The 24683-nt window shown below is 51.3% G+C and overlaps 9 protein-coding genes across 9 annotated transcripts; 4 read left to right on the top strand and 5 right to left on the bottom strand.

The window, feature by feature from the left end:
* Window positions 1-9: 9 nt before the first annotated feature.
* IAR55_005874 (uncharacterized protein) lies at window positions 10-2590 on the bottom strand (the record flags this gene model as incomplete). Its single annotated transcript, XM_066948963.1, has 15 exons — window positions 10-103; window positions 165-203; window positions 259-290; window positions 350-513; window positions 590-693; window positions 823-884; window positions 938-958; window positions 1017-1061; window positions 1124-1288; window positions 1357-1535; window positions 1676-1688; window positions 1735-1779; window positions 1842-1888; window positions 2047-2161; window positions 2369-2590. The coding sequence occupies 15 exons, from the start codon at window positions 2588-2590 to the stop codon at window positions 10-12; spliced, it is 1347 nt and encodes a 448-aa protein (XP_066800736.1).
* A 791-nt stretch (window positions 2591-3381) lies between these two features.
* Window positions 3382-5371, bottom strand: IAR55_005873 (uncharacterized protein; the record flags this gene model as incomplete). The annotated part of the gene is made up of 3 exons (XM_066948962.1): window positions 3382-3984; window positions 4179-4548; window positions 4677-5371. 3 exons carry the CDS (start codon window positions 5369-5371, stop codon window positions 3382-3384), a joined length of 1668 nt encoding a protein of 555 aa, XP_066800735.1.
* Window positions 5372-6015: 644 nt separating this feature from the next.
* IAR55_005872 (uncharacterized protein) lies at window positions 6016-8275 on the bottom strand (the record flags this gene model as incomplete). Its single annotated transcript, XM_066948961.1, has 3 exons — window positions 6016-7335; window positions 7465-7974; window positions 8105-8275. 3 exons carry the CDS (start codon window positions 8273-8275, stop codon window positions 6016-6018), a joined length of 2001 nt encoding a protein of 666 aa, XP_066800734.1.
* A 1025-nt stretch (window positions 8276-9300) lies between these two features.
* On the bottom strand, window positions 9301-10016 carry IAR55_005871 (glutaredoxin; the record flags this gene model as incomplete). Its single annotated transcript, XM_066948960.1, has 4 exons — window positions 9301-9440; window positions 9561-9583; window positions 9648-9706; window positions 9816-10016. The coding sequence occupies 4 exons, from the start codon at window positions 10014-10016 to the stop codon at window positions 9301-9303; spliced, it is 423 nt and encodes a 140-aa protein (XP_066800733.1).
* Window positions 10017-11736: 1720 nt separating this feature from the next.
* IAR55_005870 (uncharacterized protein) lies at window positions 11737-15617 on the top strand (the record flags this gene model as incomplete). The annotated part of the gene is made up of 4 exons (XM_066948959.1): window positions 11737-11871; window positions 11977-14295; window positions 14356-15184; window positions 15238-15617. The coding sequence occupies 4 exons, from the start codon at window positions 11737-11739 to the stop codon at window positions 15615-15617; spliced, it is 3663 nt and encodes a 1220-aa protein (XP_066800732.1).
* Window positions 15618-16227: 610 nt separating this feature from the next.
* IAR55_005869 (uncharacterized protein) lies at window positions 16228-16927 on the top strand (the record flags this gene model as incomplete). The annotated part of the gene is made up of 5 exons (XM_066948958.1): window positions 16228-16329; window positions 16518-16534; window positions 16603-16739; window positions 16830-16842; window positions 16915-16927. The coding sequence occupies 5 exons, from the start codon at window positions 16228-16230 to the stop codon at window positions 16925-16927; spliced, it is 282 nt and encodes a 93-aa protein (XP_066800731.1).
* A 77-nt stretch (window positions 16928-17004) lies between these two features.
* Window positions 17005-18459, top strand: IAR55_005868 (uncharacterized protein; the record flags this gene model as incomplete). Its single annotated transcript, XM_066948957.1, has 6 exons — window positions 17005-17062; window positions 17197-17283; window positions 17463-17611; window positions 17733-17800; window positions 17887-17942; window positions 18041-18459. The coding sequence occupies 6 exons, from the start codon at window positions 17005-17007 to the stop codon at window positions 18457-18459; spliced, it is 837 nt and encodes a 278-aa protein (XP_066800730.1).
* A 274-nt stretch (window positions 18460-18733) lies between these two features.
* IAR55_005867 (uncharacterized protein) lies at window positions 18734-21022 on the bottom strand (the record flags this gene model as incomplete). The annotated part of the gene is made up of 11 exons (XM_066948956.1): window positions 18734-19024; window positions 19087-19111; window positions 19177-19389; window positions 19446-19518; window positions 19578-19647; window positions 19709-19741; window positions 19808-20224; window positions 20300-20505; window positions 20568-20583; window positions 20647-20734; window positions 20793-21022. 11 exons carry the CDS (start codon window positions 21020-21022, stop codon window positions 18734-18736), a joined length of 1662 nt encoding a protein of 553 aa, XP_066800729.1.
* Window positions 21023-22081: 1059 nt separating this feature from the next.
* On the top strand, window positions 22082-24608 carry IAR55_005866 (uncharacterized protein; the record flags this gene model as incomplete). Its single annotated transcript, XM_066948955.1, has 6 exons — window positions 22082-22465; window positions 22523-23784; window positions 23836-24013; window positions 24075-24146; window positions 24220-24270; window positions 24330-24608. 6 exons carry the CDS (start codon window positions 22082-22084, stop codon window positions 24606-24608), a joined length of 2226 nt encoding a protein of 741 aa, XP_066800728.1.
* Window positions 24609-24683: the final 75 nt, after the last annotated feature.

Here is a 24683-nt window from a genome sequence, read left to right as displayed (position 1 = left end):
AAACCCCTTCTATACACATCCACTGATAGTACCATGATCGCCGTCCATCACTCGTCGACGGGCCAGCTGTCCTTCAAATATACGCTTCAGACCCGGGATAGACCTGCATCGTCATGTCAGCTCTTTGCTCTCTCTTGTATAGACACGCGCACAAGGTCACTCACCGCTCTGCACGATATTTCGGACGAACGACCGGGACGCGACTGATCGTACATCTCAGTCATCGATGACGACTTGTCATAAGGAGTCTTGGCTTACCTATGTATATCCACGTACACGTCCGTTTCATCCTGTGATGGTCATGTCTTAGTCTCTGCGTACTGAGACCTAGCGCTTCCTTTCCACGCACAATGATTTCCTTTCCTATCAGCTCCTCGACAACATCTTCCAGGGTTACCAATCCCAAAGCACCTTGCTCGCTGCCTGGACTGTCCGTGACTAGCAGCATGTGACTCCTCCCCGTCTGAAAGCTGACAGTATGTCTGAGCCGGAACTCGCGCGCTTCGAGACTCACTATGCCATCGCTGTTACCAAATACGGTCAGCTCATTGGCGCCCACGCCTTCCGCGTGCAGACGAAAAGAGCTTACCCTCCAAAAGCGTTAAATCCGGCGGACACTGCGGTAAAGCCTGCATCACAAGCTTCGATGTAGGTGCAAGATCTGTTGGATCATAGCCTACCAGTCCGCGGAGTCTACATGTGAAAATGCGTTAGACCCTCAAGTGAGTATGATGGCTTTGAACGTTGCTCACGTCAAGCAGCCGCTAGTACAGTTATCAGCGGGTGTACAAGGCCGCCCGATCACGATTGCCACAAACTTACATATAAGCGCCTGGTGAGCTGGGCTCGTAAATCGGTATTCTGCTGTACCCTTTCCGCAAGATCTGAGAGGTAGATAAGCGACTTGCCCACGGGCGAGACACAGTTCTTCGCTCACTTCTCTGACTAGGCAGTCGTCCTGTTTTTGCGAGGCTCAGCGGCATCCCTACAGTTCTCGGTACATTACGATCACTCACCAAGATCCTCTCGGCCGACAGAGCGTACATATCCTCCTTCGCCGTCTATCATTATTGGACTGTCAGTCGCATCTCATGACATAGCATCTTGCTTTCATGTGACTCACCATAACGTCCTCAACAGTTTTGCCGGAGAACTCTAGCACACCGCCCAAGAGACCCAACTCCTCTTCTCCTAGCTTATCTTCAACACCCAGACTCACGAATGTCTTCAATTCGGCCTTGCGATACGTGACGGGGTCGTCGTGCGCTCCCAGAACACAGTCTAGAATCTGAAGTGGTGTGAGCGTCGCGATCGAATTCGCCACCAACGAAGTACGGGAGCCGCAGGAGGTCTCACTATGCTTATGGGCTTGGCGATCGGGTACATGAGTACGATGAGGAGTCGGACGAGAGGCGCCAACGTGGCTCCGATTGCTAGGCCATATCGGTTGCAGATGGCTATGAGGGTGCGTTCAACGGATGTAAGCGCGGATTGGTGCACAGGAGTAGCAGTAAAGCGTACATTGCGGTAGGATTCTAGAAAGTGCAACAACATTGTTGAGTATCCATACGAAACCGACTGAATTGTAGGACTCACTCTGAGGAGAGATTCCAAGAGCGTTCGGTGTCATTATATGTCTTCAGGTTGACGAGTCAACAAGAAGGAGGAAGCGCACCTCCAAAGATCAGCTGTTCATGGTCAGTCACCGCGCATTCAGTGAGAATGACTACACACAATCAGAAAAGTACTCCCTAGTACCGCGATCCATCCACCTCCCACCTGTCCGAGTATTCGTTTCAATTCGTGAACGTCCTGTTGATCCAAGTGAAAGCCAAACATACGATAGAATCAAGAAATATAGGCAGAGAAGTATTGATGAGTGTGTTCCCTATCATCGTCGTGAGTGATCGAAAAAACTCTCAACAGTCGCCGAGGAGGAGGCAAGAGATCCCATGAAGAGCTTGCGAGCTTGCGAGCTTGCTCGTGCCTATCGCTGTGTATCGTGCCGACGATTGTGTCCAGTAGAAGCAAAGAGAGAACACGTACCGAGTAAGAGCACGACCAACATCGTATGTCTCCCTTTACTCAGTAGTCTCAACACTCTGGGAGCTTGTATCCTCTCGTCGTCCGTCCCTGCAATTGACAAGACCTGAAGATTGACCTGCAGAGCTGTCGTCAGTACATTCTGCGACACTCAGGCAACATGACGAGGTGGAGAAATGTCGACCACACCCAGTCTCGTGGACAGGGAGAGGGGTCACTCGCCCCGAGACTGTGCAGGCAGGCGAGAAGGTACAGTCCTCGTACACTTGATCAGAGTGCCGTAGTAGCTCTGGAACACGACATGATTCGAAAGGAAGAGACTCACAGTATCCAAGCCCATCAGACCCAGTGTCAACCCTGAGAATACACCGCCAAGCAACACCAGCCCCAAGATAGCGAGTATGTACCATCCGAACAGGGGCGAGTCGATAGGTACGTGGACATGTTTGGTTGTTTCGGCTGGCCGAGAGAGCACGATGCATGGAGGGGACGCGAAAGTGTAGAGGGCCAGGAGGATTGCGGGATGAGGAAAGGGGTGGATATCCATTTATTGCATGAAGGGGGAGATGGAAGGCAAAAGAGGAAGGGGGTAGGGGGGGCGGGGATTCGAAAGACCATGGGGAAGCGGGTTGGAGTCAGCTCGACACCCATCTTCGAGCGGCCCAACGTCATGACTGGTACAGTATGTGTAAGGATACTCACTCTTGTTAGCCTTGTTCAACAATGTCTCCAGATCCATCACGTCCATCTTGCCATTCATCAGTCCAGCAGCTGCTCGTCCTCTCATACTCGCACGAACACTGAAGGGTCGAAATCGCCGTCTCAACAACAGTCTTAGTTGTTGGGATCGACTACACGTTGTATCGGTCCGAATGCTTCCAGACTACCAGACTAATCAGGTACACACCCACGCACATTGTTCTCAGCTTGACTGATACATACTCCTCGAAAGTGATCAGCGTACAACAGCTAGCGATGAGATTGTGGTCGTGTGAGCGATACTGTATGATGCACGTTCGTAAATTGAAAAACGTGGGCTCAACTCGGCCGGACCTGATTCTAATCTTATCTTCCATCAAACCAAAGCACAACGCGTTTCTGGAGGTGTTGCTCTTACGATCTAGCCATGCGAATTGCCAATTGACTCCTTGTTGGAGCCATCAGCAGTGCAGGATACATAGGATGCATCACCTCGTTGAAAAGCTGACTAATTATGTTGACGTGGCTCAATCAGCACGTATTGCGGGACAGAAAAACACAGCTCGGTATTATAGATATGAGTAAATTGGACACGACCCTCACTTCGCTCTCAGAGCCAACAGTCATCCGCCATCCCTCTCAAAGCTGATCTTCCTTCTCTTCCGCCCTTTCCCTCTCCTCTTTCCCTTTCCCCATCCCCATCACACCTTTCATCGTCTCTTTCGGTTTCTCCACCGCATCCACCCCTTTATCCAGATGTCCCATCATCCCATTACTACCTCCGCCATTACCCTCTCTATCTTCGTTGACCATATTGGCTCTCTCTTCCAATTCATCCTCATCAGAAGAAGAGATGCTTCCCCCATCTCCATCTGCGAGTGAGGATGTACTCCCTTGTCCAACGACCATCCCTTCTCCTTCTTTCCCTTTCGTCCTCTTCTGATCTTCCTTGATCTTGCTCAATTTATCGTCCGTACAATTCATCACGGTGACCTTCATGCCTGGGAATTGTCTCTCCAGGAACTTCTTGAATACAGGTATGAGTTTCGCATTCGGGCGATAGGTGCCGGAATCGTTGTCGATGATCATTTCGTACGCTGCGGGATCTTTGGGCGGGGCGGATTTGGGTGGACCGCCAGCGATAGGGTCGGCAGGGTGGGTGTGTTGATCAGGATCGGAAGGGGATTTGTCAGGATGTTCTAGTCGACGGATGAGGAATTCCCCGGACCAGGCGATGTAGATCTGTGGTGTTGTGGCTTGTCAACAGTGAAAGGGGCAAAAAGATCGCAGCCGCTGGAAGCATTGCATTGACACAGCTCTACCTGGATGATATCCTCGATAGAGCTGGCAACGGAATGGTAGGAGAGGACATCATAGATATCAGGTCGCATCCGGCCAGAAGGAGACACGCTCAGGGTTAAACAGTCCTTACTCACATTCACGTCCGAGTGCATTGTATGTTTCGACAACAGATCGATCCCGAATTCCTTGCCAGTCTCCGTGAACCTGAACATCCCATCCAGGGTGATCACAAAGGTAAAGATCCGTCCTCCTTGATCATAATGGACCATATCCAGGAACTTGAGCGTCATCTCTTTGCCCGGTCCGTCGGGGAACTCTCCGTATTCCGTTTGTCTGTTGAAGTTGTAGATTCGTTCGTGCTGGTGATGTAGCGCTTTATGGAGGAGTCGACCTCTGAGACCTGTCCCGGTGAACATCCCAGAGACGAACGGTTTAAAATCGACATAACGATGGTAGAGCTCGTCGGGGACAGGTCCTTGTAGTTGGATCTCGTTCGCTTCGAAGCTGGAAGAAGATGTGTTAGCATTGGCCAGAGGGTCAGATAGGCAAATAGGGCAGCCAGACGGATATACAGAAAACAGAGAGACAACCTCCTCAACTTTTTATAGGTGGAATGGTACGAACCCACTCACTCGTACTTCTCTGCACCTTTTGAATCTTTACCTTTTGTTCCCGCCAATCTACCTATCATCGGACTATAATGTTTCCACCAAAACCCATTGACCGTATAAGCCTTCCCCGAATTTCTCCCTTTCTGCTCTTTCTCTCCGTCCTTTTCTTCTTCAGTCTTACCCAGAACCTCCACGCTCATCACCAATTCCGCATGTAGTTTCAGGTCCTTATGGAACCCCATACAGATCCATCTCATCCCGTAGGCTTTCAGATCCGCGCCCGTCTTCTTCACCTTGAACGCCTGCTCCTTGACCCCTTTGAATCCCGCATCGTCAATCTTTCCCGACTCGTACTCCACTTTACCCAATCTATCATCATGATCTTCTGGGTCCTCGTCATAGATCCTCGCATCCAGCTTGAATCCACTTGAAGGGATCCCCGCCACCGTCCACGAAGAGTTCCATTCCGGTTCCAGAGTTTTCTGCACTGTTTTACTGCGATAACGCAGGTATGGGTCTTGGTCGTGACGAGGTTTGTGGGAGGTCGTCAGTTGGGCGAGAATGAAGGGGTCAGCTGAGCCGTCGCTGAGATCTGCCACGGGCAGGTTGGATGCTCGATGAAAGGTGATTCGGACGGTGTATGTCGGCGAGGAAGAGGGTGGGAGTCGGGTAGAATCGTAGCCCCCCTCGGGTTGTTTCTCGTTATCAGAGCCCATGGTCGGTTCTGAAACGAGTGGTCGGTTATGTTTTGAGCGACGATGGACAGAAGACTGAGGTAGAGAGTTGTCAACTAAAGGTTGAATATCTCAAGCATGGATGGATATGATCTGGATCTGCTCTGGACAGAATCAATTGTCCCTTTGTGATGGATGATGTGAAAGCGACCGGGACACCAAAAGCAAAAAAGATGTAAAAATAGCTGCGGGTTACGGCACCAATCAGAGAGCCAAACAAAGGGATCTGGAGAAACGTGACGTCATCTACTCAACCAGGTGACAAACCAAACGATTCCTTAAAAACACGCACAGAACGAGACCCGGTTATGGATGGATCCACGCTCATAGTCGCTGTCTGAGTAGATCCGTATGAGGGCGGTATCCACATCCCACTCAGCTTGAGGCGAAGCTCGTTTGGGGAACATACTGTCATTCACATCGCATGGAAGCGGTGCAGAACATACGTAGCCGCTCTAATATTATCGACATCAGCAGTATTATCTCCTGATGCCTAGATTCCCAGATCTCGACACAGATATGTAAATATGCTATCGATTCGCATCTAGTGTCACAGCTTTTCCTCTGACTCTTTCCCCTTCCTTTTCATCGCGAAGCCAGCCCGATGACCAAGCTCGCTGATCACCTCACTTCTCCCCAAACCACCTTCTGATCTCCGCCAACTCCTTGTGCCATCTCTCCCACTTCCTGACCATCACCCCCACTCCTTCTTCTCCGATACCTACGTCCAAACCGCTCTCTGCAGCTTGATGGACCTTGATCAGCTTCTTCGTCAACTGCTGATATGCCGGGAAAAGCTCCTCGTATCGATCGCGAAGGGCTTCAGGATCAGGATTGCTGCTGCCTCTATCGGATCTAGAGCCAGACGCTGAATCAGAGACTGATCGCGAAACCGAACCAGGATACGAAGTGGATCGAATGATAGGAGCTGACTGAGGCGGGACCGGTAGTGACGCTGTCACTTTTTCTCGTGTCTGAGAAATGCTCGAGTCTTTAACCTTCGAACCGAGTTCCAATGGTGGCGGAGCATGTCGCTTTCCGTTTGGTGCACTGGACGTGAGGGCTGTTTTCGCTTGCGGTCGGCCTCGGATCTCTCCCTCTTCGCTATCATCCGAGGAGTAATCTATATCTTTTGGCGGCTTGATAGGCGAAGACGCTGTCGTGACCTTGCCCTTCTTCGGGATCTTATATCCCCCACTGAGAACGCTTTCCTTGTTCTGCTCCCCAAGAGAGCTCCCCCCTTTCATGGCACTGTTTGCCGCCAGTCTCCCACGTGCAGGTTCCTCCTCGTCTGATGAATATTCGTAAGATGCTCTTCGTCTCATCGCGCCTTCCTTGTCAATCTCGTCCCGCTTGCGTTTGCCATTCTTCTCCTCCTTCGGGCTTTGCAAGCCTTTAAGTGGAGTAACTCTCGGACTAGCTGTGCCTTCCACCCCTTTCACATTTGGCAAACTGGTCGATCTTTTTTGCTCCGCTAAGAACTTTGCTCGTTCTTTGGCAATCTTGCTCTGAGGAGCGGATTTCTTCGATGCTCCTGTACCATTCGTGGCCTTCGATTTCGCAGCACCCGGTGCAGGTGATTGCGTTCGCTTCACCGTTTTCGTACTTGCTTCAGCGACCGCAACTGTCGCGACTGCTGTGTGTGACGGTGGAGCGGTTGTGAGACCGGACAGAGCTGCAAGAGGCTTCTCCCCTTCTCCGGAGGATACAGATCCTGCACTACTCTGATAACCGTTTATCGCCTCTTGCTCTTTGCGGTCCAATTCTAGTCTCTCTTCCGCGTCCTCCGGAAGACCAAGCTCATCGAATGCTTCCCGAGCTAATCGTATCACTTGTTGCCGTTCTGCGTAGGTATATTTCCACTGACCTGGACCGAGCTTGATTTTAGAGTACTGATTGGGAAGGAGAGTATACGTCGGCGGAGAGGTGGGAGTCATGCGTCCAACCTATGCAGTTGTCATCAGTTCTGAGCAAGACATCATGTAAATCTGTGAGTAGAGGTCGGCTGAGAGTAGCGGATGACAAGGGAGTGCGTGAGGGGCTGACAGGACCAAAGGAGGGGGCTTCTTACTCACCACGTTGACCACCCTCATCACATTCTGCTCATCACCACCAACCCTCCTCACTATATCAGCGACGCTTGTAGGACCCAATGCGAGGAGCTGCATGACTCTCGTCTTCAGTGGTATCATTGTGTGATTACTCGTAACCGAATTTCCATTCACGGCTGGAGCTGCACTGGTGCCCATCGTCGGACTACTATGAGTCCTTCCCATTGTCGTTGAAGCCGATGCAGATAACCTTTCAACTGGTTTACTTCTCGCTTTCCCCATCGATGTCGAAGATCCCTCGACGCGTACAGCCCGTTCCTTGCGTTCTCTATCTATCGCCTCGTTCTGAGCCTTCAGTTTGTCGGCAGCTCGTGCTGTGAATGCGGACGACATAGGTACCGAAAGACGGGTAGATGCTAGAGCTGTCAGAGATAGTGATGGGCTAGGTGAGGATGTGAAAGCATGTATTTCGGATGGGGTACCGGTTGAACGTGATTCGAGTTTCAATGGTGGTTGATGGGGTATGTTGAGAGTCTAGCAGCGGGAATTTAGCTTGGATGATCTAGGTATGCGACACGATTGCAGAAGGGGTCGGGAGTTGCACGGGCGATGTGTTCGGCGGCAGCCATATTGGATGCTATCCATCATGAATTTGGCAACTCACCAACCCTCCATTCACACTGATCGAGACCTCCGCACCACTACCAGCTCCATCCTGCAGAGCCGCCCAAGCATCTTCTGGGAATTTGACCAAGAAAGCGGCTTTAGTGGGTTGTACTCCGCTTCCGCTCGTTGTGACAAGCGGCACAGAGCCAGAAGTGGGAAGAAACGACATCCTGCGTGTGGCTCTCACTGACAACAAGCGACCTATTGATCTTTTGATGATGGGAAGTGACGAGGGAGATCGGGGAGATGGTAGCTTGAATGTAGATGGCGAGTTGAGACAAAAGTTCTGGCTTCTGCGGCTTGACGGAAACTGTCGATGGACTAGAAGAAGAGCCGATCAAGAGATGAGTCGAGAGTCGCAGCAACTTTGAGACGCACTGCAAGTCCAGCGGAGTATGAATGATAACGGTTCAGGTAGTAACGAAGACAGAGGGAAAGGGCGCAGGTAAGGAATCCTTTGTGTTTTTACGAGGAGTGGAAGTGGGAAGATCCAGTCGGTGTCTTCTCCCTGTAGAGTATACTGGAAACGGAGAAGTGAGCCGGTGGCGATCACTATTTGCTTGGAAGAACAAGAAACGATGGAGTGACCCATGAAGTGGATGAATAATATGGTGAAGAGAAGCTGAGTGACAAATGATGACTGGATGGATGGAGGATCTTCGTAACAATTGGTGTTTCCAGTTACACCTGTAACCAGGAGAATGGTCAGACCGGCTATTGTCCTGCCATGAGGTGCTGTGTGTCTGTCGTCATGGAACAGCAGTGCCGAGTGAGGTGGAGATCAGACAGGTCGGGGAACGTATGTCCGTGTCGACTAGAACGTTATTGTTGTTTAAATGCAATTTGACGAACGGCAGAAAGGATGCGTGTGATGAATGATATTGAATGGTCGGATGTCGGGACCGGCAGTAGGGAGTAGTCACTACTTCTGCGTCTCGCTTTACCCCGCTTTATCGGCTTTTCGGGTTCAGTAGCTACTGCGTTACAGCCAAGACACCAGAGCTTCTACACATTCTGCGTTCATGTACTGGCGCACTTTGCGAGAATGGTGGAGATCGAGGCGTCGTGATGATGCTTCACTAGCAAAATATGCATATACGTGACCTGCTCTCGACTTCTGCTATTTATTCTACTACTACTTCGCTGACTCCTCCTCCACAAAGTCAAGCCGACACACTAGGCGGCACCTCGCACTTAGGCGGCGATCCTCTGCTTGACCTGCTGGTGAGAGAGCTTGAGGAGATCGGAAGATCCACCAATGAACTCCTTGTTGATGTAGACGTGAGGAACGGTACCCTGACCATTGAGCTCTTTGAGGTAAGCCTGGATGGCGGCTGGGGGAGGTATGAAGATTAGTCAGCATGTCTCTGACATAGGCAGACAGGTAGTGATGCGGCATGCTTGTTGAGCAACACTGCGATTTGCAATGAGAGGGAGGGAAAAGCGTCACTCACAGCCATCGTCACGCTCGTCAAGCCTGTGGACAGTGATACAATCAGTATGCAGCATCGATGACAGTAAAGACATAAATTCATACTTACTCAAGGATAGCGATATCGCTAGTGTCCTCGGCGAGGTAAGACTTGGCCTTCTTGCAGTACTGAGGGTATTATCATGTTTGTCAGCAAACAAGTAATAACGCAGAGTCGCTTCATCATGAACGATGATCACACCCATCATGGCTGATGAATGCACATGGCATGACTCACGGGACAGTAAGACTTTGAGAAGACGACGACCTTGTTATCGGCGATGGTCTTGTCGACGAGAGATTTAACTTCGTTGCTCATGGCGATGTTTGTGGAAAGTGATGAACCCAGTTTGGCGGTATGAGTGGTAGAGAAAGTTCTCGTGGTAGGTCTGATGTGTGATGATAAGGTTGTGAGACGTCTGAGAGCAGTGAATGACATTTATCTGCGTCAAGAAGATGTGGTAGTCGGAACGAAGATACAATAATAAGTACCCTCGTACAGGAGCGGGGGGTGGGGTGGGATTACCAATCGTCATATCTCATCATCGGACATCGATCATTTTCCCCTTCCTCCACCCAAACTGAATCTAGAATGAAACCATGAGGTGGCAAATTCGTTGCTCGGCGTTTGACCGTGACCGCTTCGCTTGGAATCATGGGCCGTTTTGTCGCACCGACCAACATTTCCGACATGATCATTATCGTCTGTGACGACGAATGTAATTTAGGTTTCTGGGAATGACAGATAGATCGTGGAACGGTTCGCTATCCGTGTAAGAAGATCTGCAGCTTGGACTTGGCGAATTATCAATACACAGAATGATATTTCTATCATGGCCGCGATCCCCGACCCCCGACCCCGACCCCATCTTCTAGACCCTTTGAACATGAAACGCAAGGTCCATCCATTCCGTTCCTGTCACGGACAAGGGCGGGCGGGGGGGTTCTCTTCACTACGACATATTCCCTTTCGGACAGAGGTCTGAGCTCTAGCCTTTCGGGGGGGAGGGCCCCTCGTCTCGTCGCGGTGGTCAATGCTGATGCTGCTTTCTAAATCACGAGGCCGTGCGAACAACAGACACCAAAGTCGCGTCGACTGGAAATAGCACGAGTACAATGCAAAATATCTCTCTGACTCCCCTGCAGATGTAGCTTCTTCCCTTCACCTTGTCTCTCTTTACTTGGGTCCGATTATCATCATCACCTCATCTTGACCGTCCGAACCGGTTCTGATGTACATTGTGACGCTGGACGTGTCAAAGGACCCAACGGCAAAAGGATTGGGACTTTGGACCCGTCAGTATCCAATACCCCTCATCTGCGATTAAACGACCACTTCCGGGCCAGTGGACTGGGGTCGTACCGAAGGAAAGGCCCTTCCTGAAGGTCCTTTCGACAAATACCAAAGTAAGAAAGCCGGCACTTGTTTGTGAGTGCGTGAGAGCAAGGTAATTCTTGCAAGACCTATCCATTCGGCGGTCAACATCGTGGATGCCACCCCTTGTACTCATCAGCTGTCATCGTTGGCGTCGCCCTTCCCCATTGCTGCCTCTACAACAGTCCAAGTTCTCGCTCGCCATCATCGTTTGACTGGCGGAACCTTCGGATATCTTCAGAACGTGAAGCGAGCAGGTATCGCTTTACTCCCCCCTCCGAATCTTCGGTTCGCTCTCCTCCCACTCCAAGAGCATCATCACAATCGACTCAGGGGACAGGCTCAAAAGCAACGCTGCCCGCGCGGTCGTCTCAACATCCCCATATCAACAGAAATCGCAAGCGAATTTCACCAGTCTGGATCCAAATTCTCGTCCGATTTGGCTCGACGATTTCCCGCATCCCGCCAAACTTCCTATCGACTAGGCTTGTTGTGCCGCCTCTTCTACCTCGACGCATACGTTCGCTCCACTCAGCCTCAACTTCAAACATACACATAGGCTCACCGGTCTCCCATGTCATTCCCCTTTCCGGTCCTGTTTCGCTCAGCTACTCATTTCTTGCCGCTCATTTTCACTTTGATTTAAACTTCTTTCGACAAGGAAGCTTTCGATTTCAACTCTCCCCATTGTCCTGATCTAGCTAGGTCCAATACAGACACACCTTCAGAGACAGGTCTCTGCTTACTTCGACTTTGGCTCGCTCATCGTCCTCATCGTCGCACCATGCCCTCTCAGCTTTCTTCACCTCCGCTTCGACACCCTCGGTCGCCGTCCGTGTCCATGCGATCCACGTACAGTCACGGATACGGGACGTCCCATCTGATTGAAACTCCTCCGATGCCGCAATGGGACACACCGGTAGGTTCACTGGACAGTCTCACCACACTCATTCTCTCATATACATATTCATGTGTCGGGTACTGACTTGCCTTGGTTCTGTTCGACTCTTGGGATCGTTACCAGACTTCCCCTTACCACTCTACCACATTATCGATGACTCGGTCGAACCGACATGTCCTCTCACCTCATCGGGCTGCTCCCGTTCCACCACCTGTCCCGCCGCTCCCATCATCGCCCTCCCGTCATCTCGCAATGTTCGGCATCACTAGTGCTTCACCAGTGGCGCATGAACGTGTACGTGAACAAAGTGCGACTTCTTCTCCTATCTCCCGTTCTACCTCATCATCCTCGACTGCTTCATCTTCATCATCAACATCTCAACGCGTTTCAACGCCACCGCCACCACCAAATCGATCCAGACGAAACTCAAAGTCAAGCACGAAGCTCCTTCCCGCTTTGGCTCTCACCCCCACCCCGCTTGACGAACAAACAATGCCTTCCCCCTCTCCACAGACTTTGAGGTCGAAAAGTACACCAATCGATTACTTGAACGAAACCAATCCGGTTGTTTTTGGTATCGACTCGGGTATCGGAGGTGAAGAGGTTCAGATCGTCATCAATCGGGAAGCCAGGCGATCGAGAGCTGTCTCAATTTCAGTCCCTGGTCCAAGGTCGGCAATTGGTCTCGGCTTGAACGTTAGTTCAGACGAAGGTGCGATCGATTGTTTGCCTCCGCCTGCCCCCACTGGATTGGGGATCAGTATGGACAGATCACCAAACTCGTCATTACACACATACACAAACAAAAGAAGACCTTCACCGTTTGTGGCTCCCTCTATAAACCTGACTATCGAAAACGAATGCAGTACACCTCCCCGGCCCGCTCGTCGCTCTCCCTCTGCTCTAGCATCTCCTGCCCCTTCAGCTAGACGATCCCCGTCCATACTCTCCTTGCGACCTTCATCTCGCGCTAATACTTCAAACGATCTTCTGCCCCCTCATCCGTCATATGCGAGAAGTATCTCGCCATCAGGAGATTCAATCTCTACAGTAACCGTCTCTCCATCTTCAACTCCTCGTCCCGAGCCTCTCGAGCTTCCGAAGACCTCGGATTCCACCTCCTTATCCGACTCAGAACCCAGCCAAACTTCGATCAACCCGGTCGAGGCATACACGGTCGCTCTCGGGGAGAACACGCCTATGGGAGGTCGCAAGCGAGATTCCGCTCAACGGCGGCTCAGCGCTTTGAGGGGCCTTGTCGCCAACCTTGATTTCAATCAACCCTGGAGCTTGTCAGAGAAGACTCTGGAAGAAGAAAACAACATTTTCTCTCCTGGACCGTCTTTCAAGCTGACCGACGAGACCCAGGAATCGCAAGGTGGCTTCTTCTGGGCCTGCGGAAGTCAGGAAGACGAATGCAGAGTCTCTGACGAGTCTATTACTGAATCTTTCGTCATGTCTTCTTCATCTGAAGATGACTGCTTGGCCAGTCCTGCCCAACCAATCTCAACACCTTTGCCTTACGTCAGAACCGACAGACCAAGAGGTGCCAACGAACCCGACATCGCTGAGACCCACGGTTGGCCCGAGGCCAAACCGAATTTCGCAAGTCCTGAGCTCTCCTCCCCCAAATACACTTCGGAATACCCTTTCCCACGAGCCGTCGAGGTCACACCTCTGCGACGGACAAACTCAGCATCACGAAATAAGCAGCCTAGCTTAACTCCGCCTCGTCGTCCACGACAACTCCGCTCCTCTTCAGAACTCCTTTCTAGAACACCAGAACCACCTCGACCTGCGTCCAGAGCCAGGAGGGAAGTCTTCGATGTAGCTAGTTCGGGTTATAGTAAATGTCTTGAACCGGTATCTCCTGTCCTACCCGCTACACCAACTTCCACCTGGCGTTCTTCTTTGTCCTCTGACGCGACGTATTCCCGTTTGATGCAAACGCAGGGTCCTATCGAGGTCAAGCGACAGGAAATCATATGGGAGATGTGCGAGACTGAACACGCTTTCATCAAATCGATGCGAACCGTGCTTCGTCTCTTCGCAATTCCGCTCAAAACACCTCAAGGAGAATGGATCTCTGGGATACCTGGCAAGATTACGGATCTTTTCGACTCCCTAGAGTCAATCACTCACGCCCACGGTGTCATCTCCGCTGCTGAGAGGGACATGCGACGTCGTTCAGAAACGATCGATGTAGGTGCCTTCGTCAGCACGTTCAAGGGATGGGTGAGCATGCTGCATGTGCACGAAAGGTACCTGTTGAGGTTTGAGGCAGTGGTTCAACTCGTGGAGGACAACGTGAGAGATCCAGATAGCGTTTTCGGAGAGTTTGTCAGAATGCAGATGAAGGAGGAAGTCCTTGGGTCGATGTCGCTTGGAAGCATGTTATTGAAGCCTGTCCAAAGGTTGACAAAGTATCCGCTTTTTCTGAAGGTAAGTCATATCATCTAGCTTTATCTCTCACATCTAATGAACCTAACAAATGCTGGGTAGCGTTTACTGGACGTGACACCTCATCCTCATCCCGCTCATCCTGATATCCTCTCTTTACTCTCCTTGACCGAGTCAATCATCCTCACCCTTCAAGCTACCAAAGCCCGAGAGGAAGATTTCGAGCAGCTTCAAGCCATAGGGACTCGACTGCATGGTCTCCCTGAGGGCTTTGCTTTGGCACAGCGAGGTCGAAAGCTGCTCGGGCAGGGACAAGTCGTGCGAATCGTGCCGGGCAGGGATCTCGTTTCTTCTTTCGGCGGAGCTGTAGGAAACCGGGGACGGGCCGGAAGCTTCCATTCTTCAAGGGGATCGATTTCATCCACTGTATCTTCTTCTGCGCCTTCCACAGCGGCATCATCAATCTCTCCTTGGGATTTTTCAGCGTCTCTTACTCCTTCAAGGACTTCAGCGTTCTCCGTTTCTTCCACCAACTCGTCATATTACGGTCCGCCATCCCGCTCAAACTCAGTCAACAAGCACCATTATCAAGCATCGCCGTCGCCATCGCGTCCTTCAACTGTCACGAGGTCGCCCTCTTCGACTTCTTCTTTCTCGGCGGACCATTCCTCGTCTTATTCATTCTCTCACTCTAGGCCAACCACACCTAGCTCAGCTGGTAAGAGCAGGAAGAAGGAGAAGGAGGAGAATTTGACGATGTTGGTCTTTGACGATCTTGTGATTCTGGGTCACGTCACACAGGAGAGGGCAGGGGGGCTGTTCGGCGTGGGAGCCGGCAAGAAGAAGGGTGAGAAGGGCATGAAGGTTCTGGCAGAGATTGAGGGTGGAATCGGAAAGGTAGCGGAGGTGAGAGACTGGAGTGGTTGGGGAGGTACGTCTGTCGTTCGTATACAGTCGACCACAGCACTGACTCTTCGGCTACAGGTCACTCGACTCTGTTCTCGGTCACAATCGTCCCTGTTTCGAGCTCCATTCGTAATCCCATGTCTCCGATCACGCATTGTTTCACGCTCCCTTCCACCTCAGTGCAAGGAGGGATGATGGCGATCTCACCTTCATTACGATCTCTCAAATCTTCCTTGCCATCCTCTTCAAGCAGCTCTGCATTGGCCGCAGCAGCCGCGGCAGCTGGATTAGGGTTGACCTGTCCTACGATCAAAGACTTGGGAGGATGGTTCGGGATGTTGGGACAAACTGTCAGTGCGGCAAGAGGTTCCGATTACGTCTTGGAGGAGAAAGAGGTGCTGGAAGAGAGTGAAGGGGAGATGTGGGGTGAGGAGGAAGGAGAAGGATATGCAGGTTAGGCGAAGATTTGTACAATAGCATAGGTTTTGGTGTCATATCGTTAGCATAAATATAGCAAGGGTGCATGAAGATATAAGTCACACGAAGCGAGTGGGGGCAAGTGAACATTCATGCATTGATGGTGCCTGAACAGACCGATCGCGAAGCGCCAATCGATTGTTAACATGTGGTGACTGACCGCGAAACGGTGACGACATGTCACGAGATAATCTTGTTGGAACCTGTCGACCATGACACACAGATGCAACTCGGTGGTCGGGCACTCATCCCCGAAGAGACATTGCTAGAGGTTTAGATTAGAACAGTGAAGAAGGGATAGTAGATCTTGTCCTGTCACACTCGCTTGACGAGAGTTGATATAGTCCCATCGATCCGAGATCCGAGAGGCTGATCGAGCTCGGCCCCATCGATGATCAGTATCACTCCCCTCGTCAACCTATCACAATCCACACTCACAACGGCTCGACGGCTCGGAACAGATCGTCCCAGACAGACCAAATCAAGTCGAATCACATCGATTCAGTCTCGTCTCGACGACGACGACGACCAATTCCAGGAGTACAGAAATTCTTCAGTACCAAATACGATACGAGGTCTGACCAGCGCAAGATGTCGCCGCATACCATCATCGATTCGTACAACCTCACCATCTCACTGCTCGTCACGCTGGGATGGCAATTGGGTGGATTCGCGATTGCCTGGACATTACAGGTGAGTCGAGTGGTGATATCTCATATCCGTCGTCCTCCTTTCTATCTTTCCCTCCATCTATCTACATCTCGTTGGAGCAGACCAGATCATGTGCATGTCTGTGTGGGGTGTGAGGCAGTGGATCATAGTATGGGAAGAAATCATAATGCTGATCTTCATCTTTGGACTTTTGATTTGGGATTCTTCAGTTTGACAAGATCACAGAGTGAGTGGGACGGTCGCAACGACACGATAACACCAGACCGATTGACTGGATTCGGCCATGATTCCTAGCTTCACAGTACGTGATGACGGCGTCGGCGCATATCAGCCATATCAATGCTTGAAGGCCGTGTGGCTGACAGTCAGGTTATCGCAGGGAGGATCGAATTTCTTCATATTGGCTCTGATCACGCTCTTGACAGGGAACAGTGAGCAGTGTTTCGCGCCCCACCCCTCTCCCTGCTTCGACCTCTCGGTAGAGAAGGAGACTTGACGGCTGATCACCCCTTGTGTAATAGCATTCTATGCTCGGTGAGTATCTTGCTCAGCGTGCTTCTCCTGCGCGTAACGCAGCTCACATCGGATTCATGGCCTGACTCGCAGTAATATCGTGTGAGTCATCTGTCACCATTGGTCTCTGGGCACAGCGCTCGCCAGCTCACGGAACAGACACTCAGTACGTCCGTCTGTATGATGCTCTGGGCCACACGATTGGCTGGATTTCTTCTTTTCCGAGTACTCACAACAGGCAGTGAGTCGACGCTATCTCCACATCGATTCCTCCGCATCCTTGCTTCCGTCGTCGTCGAATGGTAGAGAAGGGGCAGGGACAATGGCCAAGGAAAGAATATGATCGAGGCTAATCTTACGTTACGTGGGGGACAGGCGATACTCGATTCGATGATATCAGATCACATTTCTTCAAATTTGCAGGGTTCTGGGCAGGTCAGATCTTATGGGTTTGGGTGGTTTGTGAGTATCCTTTTTGTCCAACGCTCTCGTGTCAATACGTTTGTTCGCAAGTTGTTCTACAATCCGCTAGTGCACCACCCCCGCCCCCCGCCCCCCGCCTCTCCTCCGGACGCAGGCGGGGTGCCAATGATCCTGGCCCTAATATACTGGCCCTCGCTGACAGTCAACTTGGTTGGCAGCTCTACCCGTAGTCATACTGAATTCACCCGCCGTGTCTGACCCTGCGAGAGGCGGTGGAAATACTTCTTTCGGAACTGCCGCCGATATAGTCGGAGTCATCCTTTTCGCCGTTGGTTTGTTCTGGGAGGCAGTCGGTGATATCCAGAAGGTGAGTAGGTCCTCGGCAGCCCATAGATTGTCAAGGGCGATCGAGCCAATCTTAACCACAACGTTGATCAAGTTACGGAAGAGATTGAGGACGCTGACATCGCGGTCGCTTGTCGCTCTAGTACCTCTTCAAGTCTGCGAAACCACCAAAAGGTCAACCCTGCACCAAGGGCCTATGGTATTTCTCGAGGTGAGCACCTCGTTCCCGCTCTTGCTTTCTCGCAGCTAGCCGGCCAATGTTCAATGGGTGCTCAACGTGCAATGCAATGTCCTTAGACATCCTCCCTATTTTGGCGAAATCACGCTCCATTGGGGTCTCTGGGCATTATGTCGTGAGTCGAGGTCTCATACCTGAAGTCAAGATATTTCCCAAGCACTCTTTGCTCGGTGAGGCATACTGATCGATCGTCGCCTCACTCGATCCGAGCAGTGTCGCCAACCCTCCACTCTGCCGTCCCTACGCAGGCCAAACGAGCTCAATACGCATCGATCGCCTCACCTCTATTCACGATCCTCTTACTCCTCTTCTTATCGGGGATACCAACTGCCGAAAAACCCACTTCAAAGAGATATTTCCTACTCTCTCATCCTCAACCTGATCCCAACTCCAACTCCAATGGGGGTGGATTCACTCGACAAGATGCTAGCAACGATATCTGGTCAAATTACAAATCGTATTTGAACAGAACCAGTATACTCTTCCCCATTCCTCCGGAGGTTTATGAACCCCTCCCGAAGTGGGTGAAGAAGTGGTTGTTGTTGGATCTCCCTATGTACATGTTTGATGAGGAGAAGGACGGGAGAGAAGCTCTGGAAGAAGAGACGCAGAAGAAAAGGGATCGGGTCTAGAGTAGAAGCATGGATGATTTCTCCGTGACATTGATATGCATAGCGAATCATAATGGTACAACGAGATGTGAATGTCTAACAGTCCATTCACTCGATTCGAGAGGAAGCCGAGGTGATATGCTGATTGCTGAGAGATTATACTTGTTGACGAGGGAAAGGGAGTGATTACAGTGTTGACAAGGTGGTTCCAAGAAAAATGAGACCATGAGGATTGGAAATGAGAGCGCCACCACGCGAAGACAGAGCGAGGAGGAATCCGACCCAGAGGGTCCGCTCATCGCTTCGTAGCGGTCTCGTCCAGAGAGTATGTCGGGGCCACCGAAATCGGTTTCGATCGTTCGCAGGCGAGGCTAGACGGCTCCGACTCCAACATCGTTCTGTGAGACTTCTCATCGACGATCTCAGTCGGAGCTTCGACCGGAGATCCTTCGACTTCGTTTTCTTTCTCTGACCATTTCGGCCAAAAAGATCGATCACTTGGACTGGCCCGGGTGACGAAGAACCACAATATCAGAGACGCGCCCGTGAAAGCTATCGTTATCGGTTGAAGTACCCAGACCCCGTACTAAACGTGCAGGTTGTGTCAATGGCTCCATTCGGGTGTTCAGAAACGATGGGCATGCTTACTCTCTCAGAGATAGCTCCAGTAATACTATCAGGACGTGTTAAGCCACATGCTGTCGACCACACCACGACTGCGGGGACATATGCACTCACAAAGGCATCATAGCACTTCCTGCTTGGCCCAAACTCGCGATCCATCCGATACTCCCACCCTGAAGTTCACCAGGTATGATTTCCGCCACCACGTTCATGACGATAGGATACAACGGTCCAAGGAAGACACCGATGAAAGAGAAGCAGATGGCATTGCCGACGATGGAATGGTTCACCCAGATCACAATAGACAGTATGATCGTTACGATGGAACTGTTAGTCGACGTCAGTATGAATACAGATACGAGACAGAGGCCACGAAAACTCACTAGACCCAGACAGAGAGGTGATGCCCTAACTTATGAGTCAACGGAATGAGGATGATTCGTCCGATTGTCAAGCCTGGGAATAGTCTATGTTCAATTGCTGTTTCCCCCAACAAACGCACAATTCTCACATACCACCAAAATAACCAGCTGACACGTAGCCAGCATTGGTGTTTCCTCCTCTCTCGTCAATCAAGAAAGAGGTCTAGTAGGGATAGTGATTTGGTCAATAAAAGCTCATCAGCATGAGAGGAAGACACACATACCGCCCACCCTCCGATGTTCACTTCTACTCCGACCTGCGCAATTCTTCGTTGTTAGCTCCAGAAATTGTGTCTCCCTAGCCCCACTCTTGTACGACTCACATATATCAGGATGTAAAATGCCATGAAATGGACAGATGGAGTCTGCAATATCCTCTTCATCTTCCCTGAACTCCCTCCAGCCTCTTCGACATGCCCCGCAGATATCGGCACTTGTTTACGTTCCCGCCCAGTCTTCTCGCCGTCGATTACAGGAATCTCCTGCCCCTCTATAGCTCGACGACCTACGATCTGGTCTTCGGTCCTGAATCTGAAGACCACGATCAACGAAGCTGCTGTGGCCAAAGCTAGTCCGAGGGATACAGCGTAGTAGTAATACACCTCTTTATCGACGTGTTGGACGAAGGCTGTGGAAACGAACGGCGATATGGTTGCCCCGAAGCCGTACATCGCGTGCATGAGGAACATCTTGGTGATGGCATTTGGAAGTCGAGTAGTGAGTGAGTTGACTTGGGCGTCCTTTTTGCAGTCGATGCGGCTTCAGCTTCAGGTCTCTGACAAAATGGAAAGCGACAGCGATGAGAGCGGACTGACCTGTAGACCCAGTCCGAATCCATTAGGGATGAAGGCTATAACGAACAGAGGAAACGGAGGCCCCCAGCACATGAGAACATAGGCTATTCCTCCCATGAGAGCGCCAAACGGAGCAGTGATACCAAAGCCAAATCGGTCCGAGATGTAAACGTTGGCCACTCCCGAAGCAACGAATCCGACAGTCGAGGCGATCCATATGGTCGCGACTGATTGCACGATGCATCATGATCAGCGATGGGCACGAGAGGTCCAGAAGATGTGCACTCACTGACGAGATAGTTGACCTGGAATGTGAGGGTCAAGGATACAATTAGCATCAGAGGAATCGACTAGTCGCTCCCACTTACCTGATAGTAATCTTGCAGAGAGGGCAGTAGAGGACCTTGACTGGCATCATTCCAGCCAGCGAGGAACATGACGAGAAACAGCACACCTCTGCGTACGCAATGGGTCAGGCATTGTCGTCTGATTGAAGCAAAGTAAGACAGCTCACAACATCACGCGAGATTGCACTACTCCTGGCAGAGGCATCTCCCTCCTCAGTCTCTTGAGGATCAGTGGGCTCTTCCCTTCAGTCGCAGAGCTGTCTCCATGTTCAGCATGGGCCATCATCACGGCGCCCGTAGCAAATGTCGGTTCGATGGGTTCTGTCGGTTGTAGGCCCTCTGCGAAGTGGGAGGAATGTCGATGTGCTGGCGGTGGAGGGCCGGGTTGTGACTCCATGACTGGTCACGATGACTCGTGTGGGATGGGAGGAAGAGATAGGTTCCAGGCAGAGTTGACCTGACGCCAAGTCGAAAGACTCGACAAGCGGAGTCCTTGCTGGAAGTGTTCAAATTATAAGGTCAGGTTACAACCACCTCCACTCCGACCCGGTACTTATTCGGCGAATTTGCTGCGGATCCTCTGTGTCACCTTTTTGAGGATCGAGCTGAGTCATTCGAGACCTTGGCTGGATATGGATCATCACGTCAACGTATCGGACGCAGAGGGTCGATGAAAGCTGTGACTGTTGGCCGACACGGTAAACCGGGATAAACTGTTGATCTTGAATGACACGACGAGGGGCGCAATGTGATAATAACCCCCGCATCGCTGATCTTTGATATCATCTGGCGCGTAGAATGAGTTGGGTCGGCGGTGATGGCCGAAGGGGAAAAGGTATAAAAGGGCCGAACGAAACAACTGAATGAGCCGAAGTCATTTGTGGTGGGTGTAGATCAGCTTTCATGCAGACAAAGTGTCCGTACATGATGTGGTCAGCGTATACATGATCAAGACAACGCTGAGATCGTTGTGAAGGATGACATCAGCTCATGGCGGTGCATGGAGACCTGGCTAACTTCAATTGTGGCACGAGTAGACTCCGTTTTCGCGCTGGAGCATACGCGGGAGCGCCATAACATCCAACCAGCATGACTGCTGACCTCTCGCCTGATGGCATTACCCAAGACGAGCTGATCAAGTGGTGTCTTTTCCAAACATGTCCAGATCCGGCCTGCGCTGTGGGGTCCTCCTCATAAAATCAACGTGAAGTGGAGAGCTCGTTGTTGATGACCTCATCTTGTCAACCGACTTTGGAAGTGTGCCACTATGGGTGGTCCGTGCAGCAGCCGTTGACTTCTGCTTTGTCCACACACCAACCTCCACTTTGCCCGACCACTCTGGCTGACATGAAGAGGTATGTATATTCATCCTTGCATACTTTGATGAGTTCTCTTTTCTTTCCTTCTGCTCTTCGGCTCCCTCCTACCCACCGAAGATTCGTGACACTGGTTCGCCATGGACCTCCTTGATCCTTCCCGTCCAACCGAGGGGGGATCACCAGCCAGTCTCCGGGAACGCTCTCGTCCTCACATCGATTTTAACAGCACAGTCTTCACCACAAACCTCGTTGACATGCTCACCAACCATGCGACCACGTTCAAGGCCTCCAGCATTTTCTGGGAAAAAGACGAATATCAGCTACCACCAGAGATGATCACCAACTGGAATCTTCCTTCACTCTATACCAAGCTTTCTTATGCTGACGAAAATTACAAAGACTGCTTCCCTCCAAAGTCTGAAGCGGAGGACGACGGAAGGACGTTGCAGGAGGAAGTAGAAGACATATTGGAGAGGATGGTAGGTGGTGAGAACAACAAGGAGGTGGATCAGGACCCAGGGGTGAGTCCATCAAAATTCTGGTCTTCTTCATCACTCTAATCATCTCCTGCTTTCTAGCCGGCCACACCCGACAAAGCGTCTTCCTCTATCCCGCCCAAATCGATCAAACGAACTCCCATGATGAACCACACCACTACTTCCAAGCCGGCAACACCGACGCCTACTCCGCACGCGCTCTCTCTTGATATTATCGTCCGCTTCCCCTCTTTGGTCTTTTCAGAACTGGATGAAAATGGGGAGAATAACAATGGTACCTTGGATATAGGAAAGGGTAGACTATTGTTCTCACAGGCTGAGGACCAGGAGCCTCACTACTGCGTCGAACCCGAGATTGACGTCACATCTTCGTCCAGAGCAACCGAAGCCACCCAAGTTGATCCTCCTCTTTCTCGTTCAGCATCCCCAACCGCAATCACTCAACATTTGTCAGGGCATGTGAAAATGAACACCTCTCACGGAAGTGGCATGGAGACAACTGTCGATCAGAGTGAGAGGGTCTCGGCGGCTTGCCTTCCAAGTCCAGCTTCGGACTCCACTCCGGTCAAGAACTCCGGATTCGATGAAAGCGAGAGTCATCCGGCTAGAAAGATGGTCGTCACCCAGCTTCTCAACCCCGCTTCGAGCTACGATTTTGACCCTTCTCCATTGTGCTCATCAGCGTCCCTTCACCTTGAAGATCCCCATGAAGTGACTCCTCCAAGCAACGACTCCTTGGGCTCTCCCGTCATAGAGACTGTATCAGCAAACAACTCTTCTGCGAAAGAGGGACTGTACCTGGCAGACTCTGATGCCCAATCGGTATCCGATCATCCCCTTTCGCCCACTCCCATATCTCCCGATTGTGCCAGGGAGCACGCCACAGATATCAAGCCCGTCACGCCTCCTCCAGAGGATCGGATTCCACCACCAGGCATTGCCGCAAGAACACCCACGTCTTCGTCACCCAGCGTTCAGCCCAGATTCATGCCTGCAGTGGCTGCTTTGGATACCGTGCCTTTTCCGTCTCTCTCGCGGACTTTCTCTTTGCCCCTCTGGCCAAAGACTGGTCGCAAACTCATTCGTACACTGTACAAAACCTCGTCAGAAGACTATGCTGCAGGTGGACCGGCGACCTTGCATACGAGCAAAAACCCTTCAACAAGTACCACTGCCAAGACAGACAATAAGACAGTCGACGTCCGCTCGGCTTCCTCGGAAGACGCACAGAAGATTACCGTCACCAAGGATAGCAAGGATGCTCACGAACAGGAGCAATGGACCCTCACCAAAGATGACAAAATGGGAATAATGAGATTTCTGGAGGAAGAAGAGAGGAGACGGTGAGCGATACGAGGGATGCGTTCAAAGTGGTTCTGACCCTCTCCTTGCAGAAGCGCCGAGAAAGGCTCAGCATCCTCTCCCCTTGCTGAGCAGCCAACGTCCGTGAGAACGATACCAATATATTGGAAAGGCAAGCGGGAAACTCCATGCATAGAGATATTCACCCGTAGCAAGACTACGGCAGCCCAGAGGTCTGATACCAAAGACGACTATTCGGCAGAAATCACTGTGAGTGGTCCGCCGCGAGGTGTATGGACAAATAGCGATCACAACTGATACGGCTGGTCAGAAAAAAACCAAGGGCAGGAGCAAGAGGAAATATGATTCCGCTCATAGTGATGCCGCCGAGAAAGAGCTGATGGTAAGCACAGAAGACCTCAAAAGGCGTTCAGGTCAAAACGTCTGGTACCAGCTCAAATCCGTTCTCCCTACAGAATGAGAACAAGCGCGTGAAGCTCAAGAATGGAATCTCAACGTCCTCTCAGGTAGGTGTGGTCACAGGTAAATTGGAAACAAATTAGCTGAATACTGTTTTCCACAATAGGGATATTCGCTCCCACCTTCCTTGCTCCCTCGTAAAGCAAAACTGGCGGCTATGAGGGCCATGCCGTATACCGCCGACGAGGAGCTCTCTTCAACGTGCATGGAGGATGATACGGCGTACACAGATGGGGGAACGTCTTCACTGTCAACTCCAACCAAGCCCTCCGAGGGAAAGGCTGCTAAGCACAGGAATGCGTACAAGCCGGAGGAGGCGAGTTCACCTGCCCAGTGGTCACCCGGACCGCCTGTTGACGAGGCGTCTATTTGTAGGATGCCGTGATCTTCCGGACTTGGAAGGGAAGAGGACCCATGAGCCATGCTGTAGTTGAAGAATGCAGATTAGCAGCTGTAGCTG

This window comes from Kwoniella newhampshirensis, chromosome 12 (assembly GCF_039105145.1).
Source record: "Kwoniella newhampshirensis strain CBS 13917 chromosome 12, whole genome shotgun sequence".
Classification (NCBI taxonomy): domain Eukaryota; kingdom Fungi; phylum Basidiomycota; class Tremellomycetes; order Tremellales; family Cryptococcaceae; genus Kwoniella; species Kwoniella newhampshirensis.
This window is presented reverse-complemented; position numbering and strand designations above follow the sequence as displayed.